Genomic DNA, 25,785 nt, shown 5'->3' on the forward strand with positions numbered 1-25,785 from the left:
TCACCTGTCAGGAAGTTGTCAAAACACAGGATCTCCTGAGTCTTCCCAAATATGTTATTTCCATTTCTTGCAGGTTAGTTTTGACTAACCTTAAAAGGTTCTATTTGTTCACAGTCTAATGCACAGTGATGCAGTGTCTACATCTCCGGCCAGACTTTACAGTTCACATTATCAACATTTCTAGATAGTTTAGGGCGCCAATAGTATCCATAGCCTAACTAGGGCGCCAACAATATCTATAGCCTAGCTAGGGCGCCAATAGTATGTATAGCCTAACTGGGGCGTCAATAGTATCTATAGCCAAACTACGGCGCTAATAATATCGATAGCCTAGCTAGGGCGCCAATAGTATGTATAGCCTTGCTTTGATATAGCAGTGACTCCATCCTATACTCTCCTGCTCTTGTACCTCCTCCATACACATGCTTCACTTGTATTTCATTATGATGGATATGTACGTAGCAGCACCTGTTTACTCTGCTGTGTATATACTCCATCTTCACCAAACCTTCCTCACCGTCTTCCTCATCACCCTGGCGTCCACTATTCTCACTCCCATTCTACTCTGTCTCCCTCCGTGTCACCCACATACTTCTCTCATGGCCTCACCCTTGGCTCTCCCCACCTCCTCCTAACCTCACCAAGACTGAGGGAGGCTGCCGCCCGCCTGCTGACTTCATAAGCAGCTCACACACTATGGGACTGAGGCTCTTCCAGGTCCATCGCTGGATCACTTGAGACTCTTTATGGGAGCTTTTCCAGGCTCGTGTGGGGGCTCTAAATCCTGCAGGGGATACATCGTTGAGCCTTTTGTTTGGTGTAATGGACCTCAGGATTGGGGGAAGGATCAGGAGGAGTTATTGTCTGTCATTCGAGGCATTGGAAAGATGGCTTCAAGTTTAACTAGACTCCAGAACTTATCCTCTCCAGGATAACTAACCGTCACCTGCAGGCTTCCAGAATGATACAGAATTTCGTATAATCCATTTTGTATTCCATCAGTATTTTCCAGGCATTCCTGGAGGTTCCGGTGGGTCTCTTGTTGGATGATGATTATTCTTATGGTTTCACACTGGTTTCTGTCTCTGGAACATTTTCCTTTTCTTTTATTCGAAAATCTACTTTCATGTGCAGCAGCAGCATCAGCTGGGTGTACAGAAAATTCTTATCATGGTAATTTCTTATGTTTGCTGTCATCTTTTCCCCCCCAGCGCCATTTGAGTATCATTCAAGGTATAAAACTTTCGACGTCACTTCCAGGCTCTCCGTCTAGATGTGACTTTCAGGTTTTCCGTCTCGAAGTCATTTCCAGATCCTCCAGTAGAAAATGTGTAGAATATTTCAAAGACATTTTTGCCTTAAGGACGTATCCAGCATGATATGGCCCACCGGGATATATACACCGCTGTTCAAATCAGCTGTGCAGAAGTATAATGTCCAGGAGTAATATAATGTCTGGCGCGGCTTGGTCCAGAGTGGCCTCTCAGAATACCTCCTTCGTTTACCACGGAGCGAAGCGTCCTGGCTGCGGCGAGAGCCTGGGCAAGTACCTGAGGGAGGTTCTCCACGATCCAATTTGCCTTCCGGGCTTCGCTTTTAGCCGCCTCTACGACCCTCAGAGGAACACGCTGGTCTCAGTGCAAACCTACACCAGCATTCTGGCCCCGCTCAGAAATAACGAGGGTTGCAGAGCGTTCGAACAAGGAGGGGGTTGCTGGCCCGTTAATCTACATATATCTACAAATATCTGTGATGGAGACATTAACAAGCACTTGAACCAATTTTTCATTTATATATAATTATCCTGGGGTTATGTACAGTGATTTTTATTTAATATTGGAAGACGTGAATAACAATAATTGTGTAGAATCTAATATGAAATGATTCAAACCACACCGAGCACAATTATCAATAATTCATTCAATCAAGCCATATGACAATGGCGCGACTACTATTCCCGCAAACTTGCCCAGTTTTGCCCTCCCTTATGACGACCTCTCCAGACATTTTTCAGCGCTCCAAGAACCTTTGCCTCCTTCCCTGTCTTATGACTCACTTCCATGATTTCATTCGTTGCCAAGTCCACTACAAGATATCTAAAACGCTTCACTTCCAATTTTTCGCCATTCAAATTCACATCCCAACTAACCCGTCCCTCAACTCTGCTAAACCTATAACTTTGCTCATATTGACAATTACTCTTAACTTCTCCTCTCACACACTCTTCCACACTCATCAGCTTGTGCAGTTTCACACTCGATTCTGCCACCTTACTAGTACTGCGGGAAACGGCGATCAAGTATGAAAGATTATATATATATGTATATATGTATATATATATATATATATATATATATATATATATATATATATATATATATATATATATATTTTTTTTTTTTTTAAACTATTCGCCATTTCCCGCGTTAGCGAGGTAGCGTTAAGAACAGAGGACTGGGCCATTGGGGAATATCTCACCTGGCCCCCTTCTCTGTACCTTCTTTTGGAAAATTAAAAAAAATTGAGAGGGGAGGATATATATATATATATATATATATATATATATATATATATATATATATGATCCAGGGTGTAATTTATCCCTCTCAGCAGAAACGACACCTTCAGGTGTCCTCAACAGGTGTTTAGCTCAGTTAACATGACCGAGGCAGAACGAGGCAGCCACCTTGGGAGCAGCTGATCCAGCCGCCCGGCAGAATAACAGGCCATCACCTGGAGCAGTTCTCGTCCCTGCCCCTGATATACTGCCGACAGCTTGGATCAGCCATGCGTCTCCGTCAGACGTAATAACATCTGACCCAGCCAGCAGCACGATATGAACCGCCTCCTTCTCCGTATATTATCTGGTCAGTGATTACTGACTCTCTCATAACACAGGAGGTGACGGGAAGGTGCCAGGAACAGTCTGCTTGATCTCACCTGACACCCCTTCCCCACACCCCACCACCCCCGACACACACACACACACACACACGCACGCACACACACACACACACACACACACACACACACACACGCATGCACACACACACACACACATATGCTAGAAAAAAAAGGTTGAACATATATAACTATAATCTAGATATAAATCGCTGGGAGAGATGCTCGCGTTGATTATACAGCCAAAAGCAAGAAAACTTTAATTCTTTCTTCACGCGCTCTTCCTTATATATATATATATATATATATATATATATATATATATATATATATATATATATATATATACACACGACGCTCAAAGCCTTGCCCGCTTGGGTTCGAACCCTGGTCGCTGTAGTTTGATTTTATCAACAACAAACAGACAATAGATTTAAGATTACGTCTAACTTGTGCGTACCTTCATTCATTACTTGCAACTTATAAGAAATGCTTCAGCAATAACCTTACTGTGAGACGCAAGAGGATGTTCATGTTATGACTATCCAATATACTGCGTAAAAATGATTTTTTACATTTCTGAAAATCTAAATATAAGAGACATCACATTCTTTATGTTCTGTACTTGATAATCAACTTCGTTTTTAATGAACTTCCCTTACGTGAGAGTGTATAATCATCGCACTGATAGCTTTAATTACAACTAATTACCATGGAACATCAGCGACCAGCCACTTATCACAAAGTAAGGTCAGGTGACAGGAAGAGACCCATGGATTAAGAAGTATATCAATTATGATGAATTACTGGATGAATGTGAGTAATGAAGGGTCAGGTAAGGTCAGGAAGGATATAACTGAGGTATATATGCGAGGTCTGAGGTACAGGAATATAACATTGTGAGAGACTATGTCAGGGACGAGATATGATGGTGACAGATCATGGGAGACGTGGATAGCCAAGTGCATGGTTAAAACAGAAGGTCAGAGGACATACGTAAGACGGTTACCTGAGAGGGAAGGTCAAGACGAGAGCAACATGAATATAGTGGAGATGTAAGGTCAAGGGTCACGGCCAAGTGTAGGATAGTTCGTAAAGATATAAGGTCAGGAGCGGGGTAGTACGTTAGCCTTGTTCACGATGGAAATGTTCGCTTTCAGAAATTTTGTAAGTCCGCGAGAGAGAGAGAGAGAGAGAGAGAGAGAGAGAGAGAGAGAGAGTCTCTACTGTACCGACTACAGTCAGAATATTTCGTTTATTCAGTAATTAGAAACTACTAATTAAGCACTGCATGATAGCAGGGCATTTTTTTGTTAATTAATCTGGTCGGGTAAGTTTCATGGTATTATCCAATTGTTCACACTTTTAATTAAAGTGCGAAGGTAAGTGAGAAAAAAGATATTCCATAACTCAAGCTTCCATACGGTTATGGTTAGCATGAGAGACGAGTGTTACCCTGATGGAAGTCACGAAACACCTCAGCGACAAAGCAACAGAATTTTGCGCAACACAAGAGGGAAAACATCCCGGGCGACAACACTCGCTCTTGTTATTCTCTTCAGTTAAATGGTTGACAACAGAACAAAGTTTAAGTCGGAATATTTTTTCTGTGAGCAGGTGAGGTGATTATCTTCCCATGGCAACTCTCCTTACCTTCTGCCACACTTAAATGTGTCTTGAAGTCAATCGCTCTGGCCAGCCATACACAGCCGTGAGTACAGTACAGTACAGTGGTATATGATGCAAGAGATGCTACAGCACCTCAATACAATGTACACTGCTTCACTACTGCGTTAGTGAGGCTGGCTTGGAGGCCACGATAGCCATAAGGTGAGCCAAAATCATAACATACATGAAGGCGAACACCCGTGTTGAGATGGACCAGTACGTATGCGTGTCCCAGTATATCTCTTAATTTGATATAGAATTTGAAATGACTTCCGCTGGAATGCAATGGAGAAGATTTGTGTACTGAAGTTGGGATGTAGGTATCAGCTGATGAATCACTGAAGTGCGTAAAGTGGAGATTAAGTAAAGCTTTTGTGTGGTGTTTAGTGTTGCCGACCATGAGGCATGAACGGGCCCGCTGGGGGTCAGGACCACACGGGTTCGAATCCTGGGCGGGGTAGTCGGTGTGCATGTATCTGGTCAACACTGTGGAACTGTGAACCAAATCAGTTTTAAGATATACAATAGAGAGGTGATATACGGAGGAAAAGAAACACACATCAAAGATGAGAAGAATAGAAACTGACTACATTAAAGGGAAAAGTATTGACTGGTAGTGTAACCCAAAGATTGTTTGTGGAACTTAGCCAGTAACTATAATTCTCTTCGTTGATCTCTTTTAAGAAGGTGTAGAAACAAGTATAGTTGATGGTGCCCCATCTGGGGGCAGAGAAGAGTAAATAATGCATGTGTTTTGTGGATATAGACTTAAGTTATGCATTTATCGTTTGTATACATACGTATATGGATCTGGACCCGGCTGTCCATCACTATATTGCCCACATACGTCCTTCTCGCTCTTTCACTATCTCTCTGCTTACCAACCAAACTGTTCATACGGTCAATCAATATCTCTCTCTTTGCGCACACACACACACACACACACACACACACACACATATATATATATATATATATATATATATATATATATATTATTTTGCTTTGTCGCTGTCTCCCGCGTTTGCGAGGTAGCGCAAGGAAACAGACGAAAGAAATGGCACAACCCACCCCCATAAACAATGTACACACACACACACGCCCACACACGCAAATATACATACCTATACATCTCAATGTACACATATATATACACACACAGACACATACATATATACCCATGCACACAATTCACACTCTGCCCCTATTCATTCCCATCGCCACCTCGCCACACATGGAATACCATCCCCCTCCCCCCTCATGTGTGCGATGTAGCACTAGGAAAAGACAACAAAGGCCCCATTCGTTCACACAGTCTCTAGCTGTCACGCAATAATGCCCGAAACCACAGCTCCCTTTCCACATCCAGGCCCCACACAACTTTCCATGGTTTACACCAGACGCTTCACATGCCCTGATTCAATCCACTGACAGCACGTCAACCCCGGTATACCACATCGATCCAATTCACTCTATTCCTTGCCCGCCTTTTACCCTCCTGCATGTTCAGGCCCCGATCACTCAAAATCTTTTTCACTCCATCTTTCCACCTCCAATTTGGTGTCCCACTTCTCCTCGTTCCCTCCACCTCCGACACATATATCCTCTTGGTCAATCTTTCCTCACTCATTCTCTCCATGTGCCCAAACCATTTCAAAACACCCTCTTCTGCTCTCTCAACCACGCTCTTTTTATTTCCACACATCTCTCTTACCCTTACGTTACTTACTCGATCAAACCACCTCACACCACACATTGTCCTCAAACATCTCATTTCCAGCACATCCATCCTCCTGCGCACAACTCTATCCATAGCCCACGCCTCGCAACCATACAACATTGTTGGAACCACTATTCCTTCAGACATAGCCATTTTTGCTTTCGGAGATAATGTTCTCGACTTCCACACATTCTTCAAGGCTCCCAGAATTTTCGCCCCCTCCCCCACCCTATGATCCACTTCCGCTTCCATGGTTCCATCCGCTGCCAGATCCACTCCCAGATATCTAAAACACTTCACTTCCTCCAGTTTTTCTCCATTCAAACTTACCTCCCAATTGACTTGACCCTCAACCCTACTGTACCTAATAACCTTGCTCTTATTCTCATTTACTCTTAACTTTCTTCTTTCACACATTTTACCATATATATATATATATATATATATATATATATATATATATATATAGTGTGTGTGTGGTGTAAGATGGAAGGAGCCGTCTGGGGTGAGGGCGTCCCCCAGCAGAAGTTATATGTGTGAGACGTGACCAGGAGGTCGAGACTTACACATCCACACTTCATGGTTAAGTTTCATGTTGTCCACATCACCGTGAAGATCTTGTTCATACTGGTATATATCACATGAAGGGATATGGACTAGGAAAAGATAACATGATAGATAGATGGGTAGATCGATCGATAATGAAATGTTATATGAACATTTCCTCAATGTTACCAGATGAGCAACTGTTTTTATGTTCGAGTTTGTACCAACATTGGCCGGGAGGGGGGGGGGGGGACTCAGCAGGGAACAGAAACCTGCTGAGATGAGATCACTGAGGAAGATAACACATGACTGAGGCCGGAATATATCAGATAGAGATAGATGCATAGAGAGAGAGAGAGAGAGAGAGAGAGAGAGAGAGAGAGAGAGAGAGAGAGAGAGAGAGAGAGAGAGAGAGAGAGATCTAAGATCAGTGCTGAATATGAGATGCGGTTGGTCGCAGTTATTTGGTAGCTGTAGTGGTGGTGTAGATCAGGGGAGGAGGCCAGTGAAGAATTCAGCTTTTCCACCTAAGTCACACTTTACCTAGCTGTTCATCCATCCTTTAAAAAACAAACAACACAAGACGACAAAAATGCACAAAACGGTCACAACAACAATGATCATCATCGGTGTCATAAGATCAACAAATAGTGGACACCTGTGCAAGGAAGACACGAGACTTTCTGTACCAGTCCGCGTCATCACCCACTTCTTTACACCACCACCACACCTCGCCCACCCACCAACCCTCACTTAGGATCAGAACGCCCGCCCCTTCCTCTCATGTAGATAACTCTTACTTACAAATTTCTCCTCCCCAACAAGCACAACAACGCAAAGTACACTCAAACATTGTTATGATTAAGAATCTCTAAGTAACCGCTACCTCATTTCCCACCCAACTATTAAACGCCATTCCACCAGACGAATAACCATATGAAACTACACTCCTCAGACATGTATGAGCTATACTTTCTCGTCACACTTGGAAAACTATACAGTTCTCTAACATTACAATCATCAACTCAACACATCACGAAACGTGACCCTACTTCTTGTGTCCTAACATGACAGGCGAAGGTCTTCACCAGACCTTCCTCAGTGAAAGACAGGAGTGAATACTGCATTCAGTTATCGAAATCTATTCTGAAAATGTTCATGGGAGAGAAAGATATGACAGAGATATGTCGCCATGTACAGAATGTCCAGTGTACAGATATAGTGTATATATTACGAAAAATAAGAGAGATTTTCAAAGACTTAATGAACAAAGGCGACCTGTTAAAATTGAGAATGACAGAAAGCTGTTATGTTATGAGAGAAGTGCTGTGTTATGTTATGAGAGAAGTGCTATGTTATGTTATGAGAGAAGTGCTGTGTTATGTTATGTGAGAAGTGCTGTGTTATGTTATGAGAGAAGTGCTGTGTTATGTTATGAGAGAATTGCTGTGTTATGTTATGAGACGTGCTGCGTTATGTTATGAGAGAAGTGCTGTGTTATGTTATGAGAGAAGTGCTGTGTTATGTTACAGAATGTGATCACGTCGCTGGAAGCAATAACTGTAAGGTGTTCTCAGATCTAAGGTTTATGTCAAGAGTCGTTGTTTGGTCGAGGCTGATAAACTTATACAAAATTTTAACGTGATGTGGACGGTTCCCTTTCAGTACGATAATTTGTACTAAGGAAATGAGTAAAATTGCCGGGGGAAACAAAGGGAAGAGCCCAACATCTCGTGTGATTTAAGTAATACACATGCAGGTCAGGTCGTATTGAATGGGGGTAACACAACACAACGCTCCCCAGGTTATGTAATAGTCGAATGTAAAGGTTGTATATGGTTGTATATATATATACATCTTACCCTCTCACTGCTTACATATACATGAAAATTAAAGCCCACGCTGTAGTGGTAAACATGTTTCTTCTTTTTCTCAAGCGATCAACTTGAGTGAGGTGCAACAAGTGTATGAGGCTCGTCAGTAACCTGTCAACATACAACTGACGTGTGAACAGATCTAAGGATCATAATGATGCACTACAGCTGAACAGACAAGTTATATACCTACAATATATCTAAATGACTCATCCAGAAATGACTGGCATAAGGGATTATATGCCACATAATGTAATATAGAGAGTCTCAGACTGTGTTACATTCTTTGGGACGCATACAAAGAATATGCTAATTTGACTTCTTTCTCTACTGAGCAATCTGTCTGATCCTTGACCAAGCTTCTCCAATAACTTCCGCAGTTCAGCCTCTCCTCCTCTCTACCGAGATGACCAATTTTTGGTTAACTCTCCACTCACAAAGCTGCTTCTTCTGCCGCCTTATTCTCCTCTGATTCTGATTCCACTGATTCTACATGTAATCCTCCGTCCTCATCTCCTCCCACTGAACTATATAAGCTCCCCTGTGGACGCTCTCACCTCCAGGTGGATGAGGCGTATGGCTCAGATAGCATACCTCCTTGGGCCGTAAGGAAGTGCGCCTTGAGGCAGCTCCGACCTTTGCTCATTTATTGAAGAGGTAAACACGATTGACTAGGGAGAGTGGTGAGTCCACACCGTGTTGGGGATGGGGGAGGAACCTAGGGCTTAGGCAGCTGTTGTTTGCAGATGACACGGCTCTGGTGGCAGACTCGAGTGAGAAACTGCAGAAGCAGGTGTCTGAGTGTGGAAGAGTGAGTGAAAGGAGAAAGTTGAGAATTAATGTGAATAGCAGAAAGATAACAAGAAGTGCAAGGAAAAGAGACAAGTGGGTGGGAGTGTGTGTTCGAATGAAGCGAAGCTGACGGAAATGTGGTATTTAAGACTGTTTAAGCCGGTGAGGTGGTTGTACTATCGTTCATGGATACAATGGAGTATATACAGTCTCCTGGAAGACATTCTTGTGCAAAGGGCTCCATCATTTACCTGCTCCTACGGTGAGTGCAGACAGAAAGCTGCAGAGGCCTCATGAAAACGTTCTGGAGTTGTGCAGTAATAACAGTGTCCGTCTTGATATGGGGACGGGTGCATGTAGACGTTTGTTTCCTAAAGAAAATGTAACAGGAAATCTTAAGTGTTTTATGAATCGGGTTTAGAATTCAACCTAACTTATTGTTTATTTGTGGAACATGGTTTCATCCACATACATCACAAGGCTTCATCATCTTCACATTCATCCACATACATCACAAGGCTTCATCACATTCACATTCATCCACATACATCACAAGGCTTCATCACATTCACATTCATCCACATACATCACAAGGCTTCATCACATTCACATTCATCCACATACATCACAAGGCTTCATCACATTCACATTCATCCACATACATCACAAGGCTTCATCACATCTATCCTTTACTGGTAAATAAGTACTTTTCTTTTAATTGTATCAACTCTCACTGGGGATTCTATTTTCTTTACAGGAGTGATAGACCCAGAAGAAGACAAGAAAACGTGGTGTTGGACGAAGGAAAGTAAAGAAGTGGTGAAAGTAACTTGCAGTGTATTTCGATTTCCTTTTTACTGATGTGGTAATATGACATAGATTAATTAACATCCCTGATCTGTGATGCAGCTCATAAAGACGTGAACTTGTTCATGTTCAGAGTAATATGACCCTTAAACTAATACTAGTGTTAAGAAACATATGTTTCCGTCTGTCTGTCTGTCTGTATGTGCAGGTTGTATTTACAAACTTTTACACGTAAACTGCGGTTGATTCCCCCAGTGTTATGGATGTTTACAGTGAACATAGAATGTTGAATGAAAGAACCTCTCAAATCCTATAAAAAGGTCCTCTAATTTCTATGAACTATTGTATTGTATTTCAGCAATACAGTCGACAGTAATGAACCCAACCATGTCTATTTGTAAACTATGGTACAACACATCAGACTGCTTCACACCGATAGAAACAAATTTATCAAACTAAACAGTTTTGTTCCTCCAGAGATCACCTCAGAACAGTTCTGGTTCGTACAGACGATGAAGATAATTCTCTGTCATTAGGATTACCGTCTTGTCTAAAACTTATACATAATGACTTATCTTTTAGGCACATTACAACTGAACGGAAGTCCACGTTTAGAATAAAGTTAAAGTGACAGTTACGAAAATACTATATTGAAATATACAAATGCTAAGCTGAGATTCTATATGAAAATATACTTAAGTGAATGAGGACGATAAGGATAAGTTGTCTCACATGAAGCAGTGGTTAAGACATTGATACAGAAATATAGATGACAGATTATGTAAACAGGACAACGACAAACAATTGATTTAAGCAGGATGACCCGAGTGTGTGAGATGACCAACACAAAGGATGAAATTGACGAGGTTAAGTCCTGGGACGGTGGGTGTCGCCAGGGGAAGTCCTGGGACGGTGGGTGTCGCCAGGAGAAGTCCTGGGACGGTAGGTGTCGCCAGGGGAAGTCCTGGGACGGTAGGTGTCGCCAGGGGAATGCAGACGCCCAGAGTCTGGCAGTGACCGGGCGGCGATGCTGTGCGGGACATCCTCGGACTGTGACGGAGAGGAAAGTTAGCCCTGGCCAGACGGGATCGGACCACATGGTTTACCACACCCGGGAGAGTTCCGCAGAGTCAGAACTTTCTGGCCACGACCAGAGTGTGTGTGAGGAAGGTGGTGTAAATAACACTAACTTGAGTTCCACATCTGTCAACTTAGGGAGTCGTGGCGGCAACTCAAGTCTCTCTCAGCGAGGGAAAGTTACTCAAGGCTCGGAGGACTCGGCTCTCCTCCACAGTACCAGTGTCGACGAAGCTAACTGGCAGGATGTAGTGTCCTGTGCATACAGACGCTCCTTATCTTCTCCAGGATCCCAGATAAAGGATCCTAAAGATCCTTCATCATGTTGCTACTCCTCACCGACTAAGGAGCACATTCCCAAGTCTATGTGTGTAGGATATCAAGCCCGAAAGTTGGAATATCACACACATGACCTCATGACGCCACCCAAGACCAAGACCGTAGACCAAAGTAGACATACACTACACCAGGAGAGGATCCAGTTCTCTGATGGAAACCTTGCAGTGGAGGATCGTAGAAACCATAGCATTAAAGAACAAATCTTGAGACAATCAGGAGGACCACAGTGTCCTCTCCAGACCATCAGAACCTCTCACCTGTGGTCCTGCGGCAGACCATACCGCCAGGTATGTTGTCTGGACCATAACCCGCCTGAGAGATGCAGTAAGAACCAGCTGTGTGCTGGTCAGCCAGCTGTGGTGTCATCCAGCGTGGGTGGGAGGCAGCTGGTGTGGGCGCTATCGTTGCTGCTGCTGTCGCTGCCCATCATGACCCCGGCTCAAGCAGGTAAGCAAGCAGGGCATGACCTCTGACCCCTGACGTGTGGTCAACACTCGAAGTTTTCAAACACTCTGTTTTCCAGGTATGTTCCCGCCCTCGAGGACGAGGGTACGACCCTCTAGCTCAGCGATATGCCTCCTGCCATGATGACTTGTAGTTTCTCATGATCTTCAAGAATTAAGTCAGGGATCACGTACTCATACCCACCCAGGACTCGTATGGTCAAACTCAGGAGTATAATGCACATCAGGATCCACCAAACATCCTTACGTTCTGTCATTTTCATGTTTTTTTTTTTTCATTCATTCATTTCGTCTCTTTAAATTCTTTCCTTTGTCTTTCGCTCACCATAAACATGACGTTATTTTTCCCTTCTTAACTAAATTTGATTCCTTTTCAGGTTGTATAGTTCGGGTCTCAGGATGTTAGAGATGAGTCAGTGAGTTAGTGAGTCGTTCATTTACTCAGTCCACAAAAGAAGTGTGAGGAGTAATGATCGTCCCACTGGTCACATGTGGTGATTTATGATGACCATGTTAATGTGTCTGGCTGTATCTATTGATTGGATTGGCTCTGATTATACACGTTCATTATGAACCTTCAGTTATTGCTGTTGATTTAATACGTCACAAATTCTCCCGTCTCTTTAAACATAAGAATATTTGATATACCGACGTATGTATGATATTACTGACGCATATATGGTATTACTGACGTATATATAGTATTACTGACGTATATATGGTATTACTGACGTATATATGGTATTACTGACGTATATATGGTATTGCTGACGTATATATAGTATTACTGACGTATCTATGGTATTGCTGACGTATATATGGCATTACTGACGTATATATGGTATTACTGACGTATATATGGTATTACTGACGTGTATATGGTATTGATGACGTATCTTTGGTATTGCTGACGTATATATGGTATTACTGACGTATGTATGGTATTACTGACGTATATATGGTATTACTACGTATCTGTGGCATTTTGAATATTTATCTAATAATTCGTAAACAATGAGCATTCACTTTACTGATGTTCCAAGAATGGAGATAAACTATATCAAATACGAGGGACGAAGTATCATTTCCGGGGTAATTATATAATATTTTATATAATATTCCTATCATTAACTTTCGCAAGGGCAGCCAAACACCAGAGATAATCTCCCAGGTCGGATTAATTACGTATCCTTAATTTTCCCTCGTAAACAAAATGATAAATTTTGATTTCATTATCATAACATTATTAAGACTTACAAGCAAACAGTGTTTACCCACACACCTCTCTGATTATGTCATTCATTACACGAACATCGTCCTCAGACATTTCATAACCAGCACACACAACCTGCACACACAACCTGCACACAACCAGCACACAACCTGCACCCACAACCAGCACACACAACCTGCACCCACAACCAGCACACAACCAGCACACAACCTGCACCCACAACCGGCACCCACAACCTGCACCCACAACCGGCACACACAACCTGCACCCACAACCAGCACACAACCAGCACACACAACCAGCACACACAACCTGCACCCACAACCTGCACACAACCAGCACACACAACCAGCACACACAACCTGCACCCACAACCAGCACACAACCAGCACACAACCTGCACCCACAACCAGCACACACAACCAGCACACACAACCTGCACACAACCTGCACCCACAACCAGCACACACAACCAGCACACACAACCAGCACACACAACCCTCTCTACTGTTTTTTCCCTCGAGCCCCAAGACTCGCATCCATACAACATGCCCTCAGACATCTTTCATCTTTGCCCTAAAAGACACTTAGCCTCTCCATCCAAACTGTCCTTAATGCATCTGGTAACTTATCCCCCTTTTGTTGACTCTATGAATCACTTTAGCCCCCATACATTCATCCGCTGCCACTCCCAGCTACCTCAGTGTTCCATGTCCTCCATGTTCTCCGTCCAATCTTAACCCATCCTCCGCCCCGCTGGCTGTGCTGCGCCTCCCTATCTTATCTTTAGTCACTCCGCCGCCAGCTCCAGGAGTTCTCCCCAGGGTCTGCCATCAGAGCCACGTCGTCTGCAAGCACCAGTTGAATTATCTCCCACACTCCCCCTCCACCCCAGGCGGACCGTGGACTCGTCCTCCTTCCTAAGAACCTCGCACTAACGTTCTCCCGCACCCCTTCCATCAACAGATTAAACAGCCATGGTGGCGTCACACGTCAAGGAACTTCTCAAGCTCCTCCCTTGTCACCCCCACACATGGTGTACTCTCCCGCTCAAAGTACCTCCCCAACGGCTCGTTGTTTCTCCTCCCGTCCGCCAGCCATGTATGCTACATGCGATACACTCTACTTCCTCAGTTCCTCAGAGCAATTACCTGGTCCTCTCTCTCTCTCTCTCTCTCTCTCTCTCTCTCTCTCTCTCTCTTTATATATATATATATATATATATATATATATATATATATATATATATATATATATATATATATATATATATATATATATATATATATATATATATATATATATGTGTGTGTGAGTGTGTTATCCCTGGGGATAGGGGAGAAAGAATACTTCCCACGTATTCCCTGCGTGTCGTAGAAAGCGACTAAAAGGGGTGGGAGCGGGGGGCTGGAAATCCTCCCCTCTCGTTTTTTTTTTTTTTAATTTTCCAAAAGAAGGAACAGAGAATTGGGCCAGGTGAGGGTATTCCCTCAAAGGCCCAGTCCTCTGTTCTTAACGCTACCTCGCTAATGCGGGAAATGGCGAATAGTTTGAAAAAAAAAATATATATATGTGTGTGTGTGTGTGTGTGTGTGTGTGTGTGTGTGTGTGTGTGTGTGTATTTGGCCACCTGCAGTGATGTTAAAAATTTCCTGGAGGAGCCAAAGTTTCGTAGTGTCGTCCACGTCTTATCCCCGCCCCACAAGGAGTCCTTCTCTCAGTAGAGCCATCCATTAACCGACGAATTCCAGGAGCAAGAGTTGCCTCGCTGTAATTGGCACTTTGACAATAGCTGTGTCACAGCCAGCCAGCCTCCAGCCTCAGTAGAGACTTAACTCTCGTCCAGGTCTGCGAGGCACTGCAAGCGACGCAGACTGTCGGTTATATGTATGTACACACGGCTTCCGTGGTGTACTGGTTTACGTTGCTAACCATGATTCACACACGGGCCCGCCCAGGTTCGAATCCTTGTCGCGACAGTCAGCCCACAGCCAATCCCAGCTCGCCAGCCTCCCCTCGGAGTTGGTTGATGACCGAGTACCTGGCTTACACTGGGGTGAGTGACTATGACCTTTAGGCCTGACCTGACTCGCTATTATGCCCAGCAGTAGCCACAGTTGATCACATATGTTCATGTGACCTATTGTTCAGTGATGTGCACAACGACCTCTTTCTGAATGTATCATTTTCTCAGTTATGCGTCTCCCTGTCAGTGACAAACACACGCTACCAGACTGTTGACTGACGCAGTCTACCAGGCGGGTGATAAATACAGTGTCTACCAGACAAACGACTGTCGTATACCAAGACAGCAACAGGAGAAGGTCTACCACATACCACAAGCATGAGGCATTATCCTGTATTTCCCTGGAAGAAAATCATCCAAGTTGACAAAACCCCAGCTATGTGAAACACAGAATTTGAACACCTGGTTCCACTGTATACATCATCTTGTCTGTATATGTGGGAGTGGAATAACCTTTCTGAACTGTACAGTGAGGCAGTTCTATGCTTGTAGGGCCCCGTGTGTGTGTGTGTGTGTAGCGAGGTGTTGGGCCTCCCGTGTGTAGTAAGATGGCTGACCTCCTCATCTCGTGGGGTCGACCATGACCTCCTTTTGTCTGTAATCGTCCATGAATTCCATTACGTGTGTCTTCTTCCATGGCGGCCACACAGGCGAGTGTCTTCATCAATCGACTCACGACTTTGTGTTCGCTGGCAGACTTCCTGCAGCTCAGGAGGAGGCGGGAGGAGGAATGCAGGATATATGGAGATCAGATGCAACACGAGGAAGTTCATGGCTGGGGCTCCTCCAGCGAAGTCCAGTCGTGAGAACATAATCTATTGCCATCTTCTGGATATTGTTATACTTCCAGACATTTCACGTCAATTATTCATGATAGATGATAAAAGAATCTGTTAATCATCTGGGATGTGATTTATCTCAGGAGGTATTGGGTACTTATAGACTTGTGCCAGCCAGTCATATGGTACCTAATGCCAACACTTCGTCTGGTAGAGTGTGTGTTATCAGTCTGGTAGAATGAGTTTGTCACCAGTCTGGTAGAGTGAGTTTGTCACCACTCTGGTAGAGTTTGTCACCAGTCTGGTAGAGTGAGTTTGTCACCAGTTTGGTAGAGTGCGTTTGTCACCAGTCTAGTAGAGTGAGTTTGTCACCAGTCTGGTAGAGTGAGTTTGTCACCAGTCTGGTAGTGTGTTTCTATTCAGGACGAGCGTGTTGCTCTCGTCTTTTATATAAAAAAGAATGTGAACAGCGATAGAGGGTCCTCACGAAGCTTTTGACAACAGAAGGCAGGAAACATGGAGCCTGGTATTGAAAGAATAGAAAACCAAAATGATGAAGAGAAACACCAGTAAACATCTTAACTGAGAAGCCACAAAAAACATTATTTGTGGACTTTTTTTATTGATCGATGCCACGGCACCGGTGACTGAATGGCTTAATCAAGACCAACTAGTGATATATATATATATATATATATATATATATATATATATATATATATATATATATATATATATATATATACACACACATACGTGAGAGAATGAGGCCTATTTCTCGGTTTCTTTGTTTAGAGATGGGTACGACCTGTCACCTCCCCTGGCCTGGGACATCACCTTCCTTCAGTGATCTACTGAACACTTGGAGCAGCTGTCAAGCGTATCTGTATATTTCTGCTCATATGCAAATGCTACACTGGCACCACTGACCCTTCAACTGTGGTCCATTGTTAGAACATCTTTGAACCTGTCATTTAGCTCCTGGAATATCTTTACTTCATCCTGTACAACTCTCCACCCGGATCTATTAGCCTGATTGGCTGCTCGTTAAGTGACAATTTACTGCTGATACATTTATGAAAACTGTGTGGGAGTCTTATATCTGCTTCGTGAATCATCATAGTCAGCGACGCTAACCACAACACTTGCGAAACCCGTTCGTGTGACATTAAATAAACAGAGAAATGAATAAATAAATGAATAAAGGTCTATTGAATGAAGGTAGCAATCTCTCTGATAATACAGAGTTGAGATATTACATATATTACAGAACTGGGAGGTCATGATAGTAGTTAAGTAATCGCACAAAAACTTAAGATTGGTGTGGGCTTGATATTTCCACACTCACGTTAAGTACGTGAGTGAGGTACATCTAGGTAGACAGAACGGCAGATGTACAGCGATTTTACTAAGTGAATGACATGGTTTATACATTATGACCCTGGCTGAACGTTAAGTGATGTGTGTGTGTGTGTGTGTGTGTGTGTGTGTGTGTGTGTGTGTGTGTCACAGTACTACCAACAGCTGACCGTGTTTTCCTCCCTCGTCAGAGGTGCGACCCTCGCTGGCCACACTGCAGCAGAACCTGACGGTGGTGGCGGGAAGGACGGTCAAACTCACATGTGTGGTGGAGAACCTCGCCAACTACAAGGTCAGTGTTGGAGATAATTGTACGGTGGGAGTGACGGAGATTGTGTTGGGGAAAGGGCGTTGGAGATGGTGGTAAAGCGGTGTTGAAGATGGTAAGGGAGGAGAGAGAGTCACAGGACTGAAAAACTATGTGTAACTGACTGGTTCTGACACTTTACTTTCTGATGAGTCTTTCCTGTGACTGTTTAGGATGAACAGTTACCTTTCCTTCTCCAGTAACTGACTGGTTGAGATAGTTTCCTATGACCATGGTCGGATCCTTCCCCTGACTGCGTCATGCCACCATCCTTCCTCCCATAGTACATAGTTGAGCCAGTCTTCCTCACACGTCCAGCCTGGCGTTACCTCACCTTCTCGTATCCCAGTCCATCTCTCACCTGACCGTCTTCCCCGCTACAGTAATTGGAAGTGATAGCCAACTTGACTCCTTATTTGCTAATTCATCAACTCGTAAGCTTATCCATATAGACAGCTCTCTGATCAGTTACCGTCAGTTACATAGATCTATAATCATTAACCGTCAGATAGACAGCTCTATGATCATTCACCGTCAGATAGACAGTTCTCTGATCATTAACCGTCAGTTAGACAGTTCTCTGATCATTCACCGTCAGTTAGACAGTTCTCTGATCATTCACCGTCAGTTAGACAGTTCTCTGATCATTCACCGTCAGTTAGACAGTTCTCTGATCATTCACCGTCAGTTAGACAGTTCTCTGGTCATTCACCGTCAGTTAGACAGTTCTCTGATCATTCACCGTCAGTTAGACAGTTCTCTGATCATTCACCGTCAGTTAGACAGTTCTCTGGTCATCGCTCGTTGTTCCCTCCTAGTTATTTTCCATGTGTTTGACAGTGTCGCCAGTAATACTGGACAGTTTGACAGCTTCTTCATCACTTACCGTCAAGCACACATCTTTTTCATCATTTAATGTCAGGTAAACAAGCACCTCATTTTGGCTTCGGCTGGTGTTGGCAGGTAGGGTGGACACACTGCTGGTGTTGGCAGGTAGGGTGGACACACTGCTGGTGTTGGCAGGTAGGGTGGACACACTGCTGGTGTTGGCAGGTAGGGTGGACACACTGCTGGTGTTGGCAGGAAGGGTGGACACACTGCTGGTGTTGGCAGGTAGGGTGGACACACTGCTGGTGTTGGCAGGTAGGGTGGACACACTGCTGGTGTTGGCAGGTAGGGTGGACACACTGCTGGTGTTGGCAGGAAGGGTGGAACGCTGCTGGTGTTGGCAGGTAGGGTGGACACACTGCTGGTGTTGGGAGGAAGGGTGGAACGCTGCTGGTGTTGGCAGGTAGGGTGGACACACTGCTGGTGTTGGTAGGTAGGGTGGACACACTGCTGGTGTTGGCAGGTAGAGTGGACACACTGCTGGTGTTGGCAGGTAGGGTGGAACACTACTGGTGTTGGCAGGTAGGGTGGACACAGTAGGGTAACTAACACTGCTGGTGTTGGCAGGTGGCGTGGATGCACTACGGGTTGATGGGTCGTATAGTGCTCACTGTTGACACTGTCGTCATCACCAAGAACCCGCGGGTGTCACTGTTGAGGGAGCGAGGGGGCGCCTCCTGGTCACTGGTCATCGCCAACGTTACCACCACCGACCAGGGCATCTACTTATGCCAGGTCAACACCGTCCCACCAGGGAAACTCTACTTCCAAATCTCCGTCCTCGGTGAGAGATAGTGATCTACTCTCTCTCTCTCTCTCTCTCTCTCTCTCTCTCTCTCTCTCTCTCTCTCTCTCTCTCTCTCAAAATGAAAATCTGCTAGTCGTCATAATTTTAGATATTTTACACATTCTTCTTGGCATCATGTTGAGAGAGAGAGAGAGAGAGAGAGAGAGAGAGAGAGAGAGAGAGAGAGAGAGAGAGAGAGAGAGAACTCTATTAGATTTTATCACTTTTATCTTTTCCATTCTCTCTTACTCAGCCCACTAATCGTATCACTGTCAGTCCTCGCCAGTGACGGGCTGTGTGTATGATTGTCACAAACCATCAGACAGAAACCAAAAGTCAGTTTGCTACGTGCAGAAGACAACGTCAAGACAGTCAACCAGTTTATTCATGATAGGGAAGACATCATCAGTCCAGGGTACGCTAATGTAGAAGACTCTCAGCAAGGGGTACAATATGCAAATTAAGAAGAACTTATTGTAAATTTCAAACCATTTCTACGATGCAGTTGAGAGAGACACCTCCAGTCTCATGTGTCACTTAGTCTGAGTACAGTATGTTGAGGATAGTCAGAGGAGGAGAGTATTAGAGAGCCATGTCATTATGTTAGGTCTCCTGCTAACGTGTTAACCTGGTGGCTCGCGTCTTCCTGTGGTGTGGTGCCGCCAGTCCCACCAAGGATCAGCCGCCCGCCCGAGGACGTCGTGGTGGCCGAGGGCGAGGACGTCGTTCTCGAGTGCGAGGCGATGGGCGACCCTCAACCCTCCCTGACCTGGCGCAGGGAGGACGCTGCCTTCCCCCTCAACCACTCTCAGGGTGAGTAAACAGACACACACACACACACACACACCTACTACATGTGATAAGAGTGTAAGTATACGAGGCGGGGTCCTATGTGCACATACTCCCTCCCTGTTCGTGCAAACAGGTAAGAACAAGTGGGGTAGTTCGTACATACTTTGTATACATACTTCAGCCTGACTGCCAACCATTATCAAGAACTACTGTAAATACCAAACATCAATTTGTTTGTTTATCACAAAGTATCAACAGTTTGATGCTACAACGTAGATTTTAGTCAGAAAAAATGTATATCATTGTGGCGCTGTAGCCCTGTATCATCAAAGGTATTTCTAATCTCTAGTTAATTGAAATGTTACATGAGTTAATTCCCCTCATATACAGATGGCAGCCTTAGCTATAGCCTCGCCACTGAGGTTGCTTTCAATCTGTTATAACTATTTCCAGGAACATCTTTTCTCTGTTGGCTGAATATAAGACGAACTCGTCTTTCTGCCAGTGTCTGACTGTTTACTTACGATCTTGAAGGAACTGCCTGAACATGGATTACCTGCTTTGCATCGTAACGTCAGTACCCATTTCTCTCAGGACGGCTCAGTATATCCCACAAATATTTGTCGGCCGAACCATTCACTGCTTGATTTTCATCCAATACTCCTCCAGATGCTGGCTCCTTCCACTCACACGTAACTATTTTACCTTTCCACTTCATTCATATTCAATTTCTTCCTCTCAAACAGCACGATAAATTAAATCGTCAAAGACTGCAGTTCCTCGTCTCTGACTTTCAAAGCAGCAGCGAACCATCTGAATACATCAGCATTCCAAATTCGGCCTCTGCCAGCCTCTAGCCCACCTTCTTCCTGCCACCTACCGCAATACCTCATCTAAATGTAGATTACATCACCCCGATAACATAACATGGCCTTGTTCAGCCTCGTATCTCTGATAAATTGATTCACTGAAACCTCTCAAACTTTATATAAATTGTGATATAAACTTATGGCATGTTTTCCTCCGCTTCCGTTCAGCAATACTCCAAGTCTTCCGTGTCCAGCCAAGAATGACCACCCCAGCAATTCTGCCTCGCTGTAGATCCTTCTCCTGGTCTGGTTATTCCGCCACTCGTACCCTTCAGCGTATACCACCAGTCTCTATATCTTCCATGTTCGTCTTACGGGAAAGTAGTCACAGTTTTGGTAAAAATATCTATGGTGGTTTTCTTTCATGTGTCAACACCAACTTACTACTGTAAGACATACGTTTTCTATATATACCGATGTAAACAAAACAGTCGTAAAACTATTTCAGTTCCATCGGTATTTTTTTTTTTTTATCAGCGGAATCTGTTTCTACCTTATCAATTTACCCTTATCTATTGCGAAGTAAATGATGAGGAAACTTGTGTGTATGTGTGGCAGTACCTTGATGAGGCAGACAGGAAGCTGTGTATGATCTGGTCACAAGCACTGGCCCGCAGCCTCTCGTCCGGTGTTAATGACTGAGAGGTGAGTTCTGGACTTGCTTGGATCTGGGTCTAGTGTCCCCAGGGGACGTGGATAATGGACGGGCCACAACACGAGGGGTAGTACTGATGGCCACGCAAACAGCGTCTCCAGAAGTTGAAGGAGGTCAGGAGACGCTGTCGAAATGCCATGATCTCCTGACAATGTAGCTGGTCGATGACGTCACTGATTATTATAGCCCAGATGCAGTCCAAGAACTTGTACAATGGAGGAAGAAGCGTACATTACCGATATTCTTCACAGACTTGTAGCAGACACTGTGTACATCCTCCAGACTTCGTACCAGGAAGATGGAAAATGTTTTAATATCAGATCTAGTCGAGGTCTACCAGCCACACCTGGCGCAACAGGCACATTTGTTGAACATGTACACCAGGCACACCTGGATGTATAGAGACACCAGGCACACCTGGGTGTACAGATACACCAGGCACACCTGGGTGTACAGGTACACTCGGCACACCTGGGTATACATGTACACCAGGCACACCTGGGTGTCCACGTACACCAGGCACACCCGGGTGTACACGTACACCAGGCACACCTGGGTGTACAGGTACACCAGGCACACCTGGGTGTACAGGTACACTAGGCACACCTGGGTGTATATTACACCAGGCACATCTGGGTGTTCATATAGGACCTCGTCTTGCTCCTATACGGAGACTGACATTTCCTATCACTGTTTCTGTCTTTCGTCCTCATTATCTATCCCTAAATATTCCGGTGGAAATTTTTGTCTTTATTCTTTATCGTGATGGCTACGCTCCTTCCAAAATTCCATTTTCTTCATGTGTTTCCATTTCCTCATTTTATCTTCCACTTCGACAACTTTCAGTCACTTTCTTCAACATTATCTTGATGTAATAAGCGTATCAGTATCTCGTTCATCTTTCAGAGATATTTGTCAAAATTATCGAGTTATTTGTTATAATATCGAGACGGGGTTGTCACACTCGCCAGTCATGATCTCATTACTCTCATTTAACCAGAAGATGATTAGGTTAGGTTACGTTAGGTTAGATTAGTTTATGTTAGGTTAGGGTAGGTTAGGTTAGGTTAGGTTAGGTTAGGTTAGGTTAGTTAGGTTAGGTTAGGTTAGATTAGTTTAGGTTAGATTAGTTAGGTTAGGTTAGGTTAGATTAGTTTGTTAGGTTAGGTTAGGTTAGGTTAGATTAGTTTAGTTAGGTTAGATTAGGTTAGATTAGTTTAGGTCAGGTTAGGTTAGGTTAGATTAGTGTAGGTTAGGTTAGGTTAGGTTAGATTAGGTTAAGTTAGGTGAAGTTAGGGTAGGTTAGATTACGTTAGGTGAAGTTAGGTTAGATTAGGTTAGGTTAGGGTAGGGTAGGGTAGGGTAGGTTAGGGCAGGTTAGGTTAAGTTAGGTTAGGTTAGGTTAGGTTAGGGGGGTAGGTTAGGTAGTTTAGGTTAGGTTAGGTTAGGTTAGGTTACTTTAGGTTAAGGTAGGTTAGGTCAGGTTAGGTTAGGGTAGATTAGGTTAGGTTAAGTTAGCTTAGGGCAGGTTAGGTTAGGTTAAGGTTCTGATAAACTTGGAAAATTAAGATACTCGAGTCAGTTGTCAGTTCAGTTAGGTTAGGTTAGGGTAGATTAGGTTAGGTTAGGTTAGGTTAGGTTAGGTTAGAGTAGGGTAGGGTAGGGTAGGGTTGGTTAGGTTAGGTTAAGGTTCTGATAAACTTGGAAAGTTAAGAACTCTTTTCGGTTGTCAGTATAGTTAGGTAGCTACTTTTGGTTTGAGAATTCCGCCACTTGAGATTGTGTCGTCGAATCTTCGTTATCAAGGCCCTTCCTGTGGTGCCGTGGGCGATGCATGACTCACCTTCTCCTTCACCAGTCGTTCCTCATCTACCAGAAACCATACTCAAGCATTATTTATCCCTCCGATCGAACTGCATTTCATTCACAGTTCCTTCCGGATGGAATTGTAGTAAATCCTTTAAAAAGACGTGTCTCAAGATTTTTTTTTTCTATCACCGTATTTTTTTTCTTAGTATTTTCACTTGGAGAACCATACGTGCAGAGGGTCGCATCAAAGGCTTCCTTTTACTTACAAGCAGAAATTGTATCTTCGAAAAATCTTCTTTGATCACAGGTGGCCAGTAAAACTCGCTCACCGCTGCACATGTTACCAGGAAAATCAACTTTGCATACCATGGCCTCCGTAAATTGAAAATGTTTTGTTTTCTTTAAGACCATTCATCTCCTCACATGCTAATGTGGCATCGCATCCTCTTCATAGTTTCCAGACTGGTCAATGGAAATGAAGTGGCATTTCCAAATCTTTTCTTCTGCAAACTCTCGCCTTTGCTAAACTTATTCATCGAAGTAAATATAAGTTCCGGAAAGGAACTTAAATGTTACTTTCTGTAGGATATCTAATTTGTTTCATTTGGTTCTGAACGAATTAATCTTTTTATCGAACTTTTACGTCATAACACCAGATATAATGGATGATCGTCACACATTCAGAAAGATTTCAACAGTGAATGATTAACTGGTCGTTAGGGCTCTGGGTCTATCATCTGACAGGGTCGTTGAGGCCGTCAACGAGAACCAACTGAAAAATCTTGAACATCATTATCAGTTGCTAAGGTCAATCCTAAGACCACATACACAGTAGAGAACCTCGCATGTGCCCCATCTTCAGTAATAAACACATTACAGCAAAAACTTGACATATGATCTGTTTTCATACTAGAACCCGTCTGTACTACTTTATTCTTCCCAGTTTTCTTCTTCCTCGATTCGTTCTTAGTTCAGGCTTCATACTGACAAAAATCAGATTACTTTTTAATCTCTGTCGTTGACATATCTTCTCTCACTGTTGGGTCCTCTTCACAGCATGAGGTTAGGTGTGGTAGAGACATGTCTCGGTTAACTTCCTGACTACTGCCACCCGCACACCGGCTCCAGCGGCCGTCCTACAGCAGCCAACACTTCATGATTTTTTCACACCTTGTTTACATAGATGTATCTGTGGCGGCGGTACAGTTTGTATGACGGAAGCATCTGTACGACACGAGTTACGAGGCGGGAGTTTGGTCACGTACGACGTTGGACGACTTACGTGGGGTCCCTGAGGGAAAATATGAGTGGCCTGGGAGCAGGTCTCATGTCTGCTCGGGTCCGATCCTGCATGAATTTTTCAACAGGGGCAGATAAGGTCATGAGGGACATCAGGTGAAGGTTTGACTGAGAGTTCAGGAAAAGATCGAGACGTCTTGCTAATATCCTCTGTCAATTTTCCTCTATATGATACCATAGGACATTTCTCTCTCTAAGAGACATATCGCCAACAGTAATTCTTCAACTCTGCCCCTCCTCCACTTAGGCCTCTCCACATTGTTTCTCCAATAGTTTTCACTTCCACAGCTGCATTTCTCCTCCATCAAACTTAGAAATCTCAACAAAATCATCAAAGTTGATAAAGGCCCGAAGAAGAAATCCCAATATAATGTAGTTTCCACTTTCCATTAATGTTGAAGCTGTCGTACTCCCTTCCCCATCACTGTAGCTCCAACACTCGTTGTAAGAACTTGTTACCGTATATCTCCAACATTGTGATTCTTCATCAGTGTTGGAGGGTCCTCCCTTCGTACAGAGATTTTTTTTCCACTTTACATCCAACAGTTCTCAAACAGTACGGTAACCCAATTTCTTCCCTTCAAGAAACTTTTCACTCCATCACCATATTTCCAACACTGCATCTCCAACAGTAGTGGAGGCTGGGGGGCGGCGTATGCAGTTGCCATCGGTGACCAGGAATGATGGAGGGGCCTTCCTCTGTGTTGCCTCCAATGGCGTCCCTCCCGCCGTCTCTACTCGCGTCCAGGTCTCCGTCAAGTGTGAGTAGGTCTCTGTGTCAAGTGTGAGTAGA

The 25,785-nt window shown here is 44.0% G+C and overlaps 1 protein-coding gene across 2 annotated transcripts in view; it reads left to right on the plus strand.

The window, feature by feature from the left end:
* LOC139765860 (uncharacterized) overlaps window positions 1-25,785 on the plus strand; it is a 73,479-nt gene that overhangs the window by 29,618 nt on the left and 18,076 nt on the right. Inside the window, exons 2-6 of one of the 2 annotated variants that reach the window (XM_071693718.1) lie at window positions 10,259-12,171; window positions 17,778-17,878; window positions 19,349-19,565; window positions 20,235-20,381; window positions 25,625-25,753. In XM_071693718.1, coding sequence (XP_071549819.1) covers window positions 11,127-12,171; window positions 17,778-17,878; window positions 19,349-19,565; window positions 20,235-20,381; window positions 25,625-25,753 — 1,639 coding nt within the window. In that variant the 5' untranslated portion in view covers window positions 10,259-11,126. The remainder of the gene's footprint in view (window positions 1-10,258; window positions 12,172-17,777; window positions 17,879-19,348; window positions 19,566-20,234; window positions 20,382-25,624; window positions 25,754-25,785) is intronic. The other variant, XM_071693719.1, reaches the window with a different exon arrangement.

This window comes from Panulirus ornatus, chromosome 56 (assembly GCF_036320965.1).
Source record: "Panulirus ornatus isolate Po-2019 chromosome 56, ASM3632096v1, whole genome shotgun sequence".
NCBI lineage: Eukaryota > Metazoa > Arthropoda > Malacostraca > Decapoda > Palinuridae > Panulirus > Panulirus ornatus.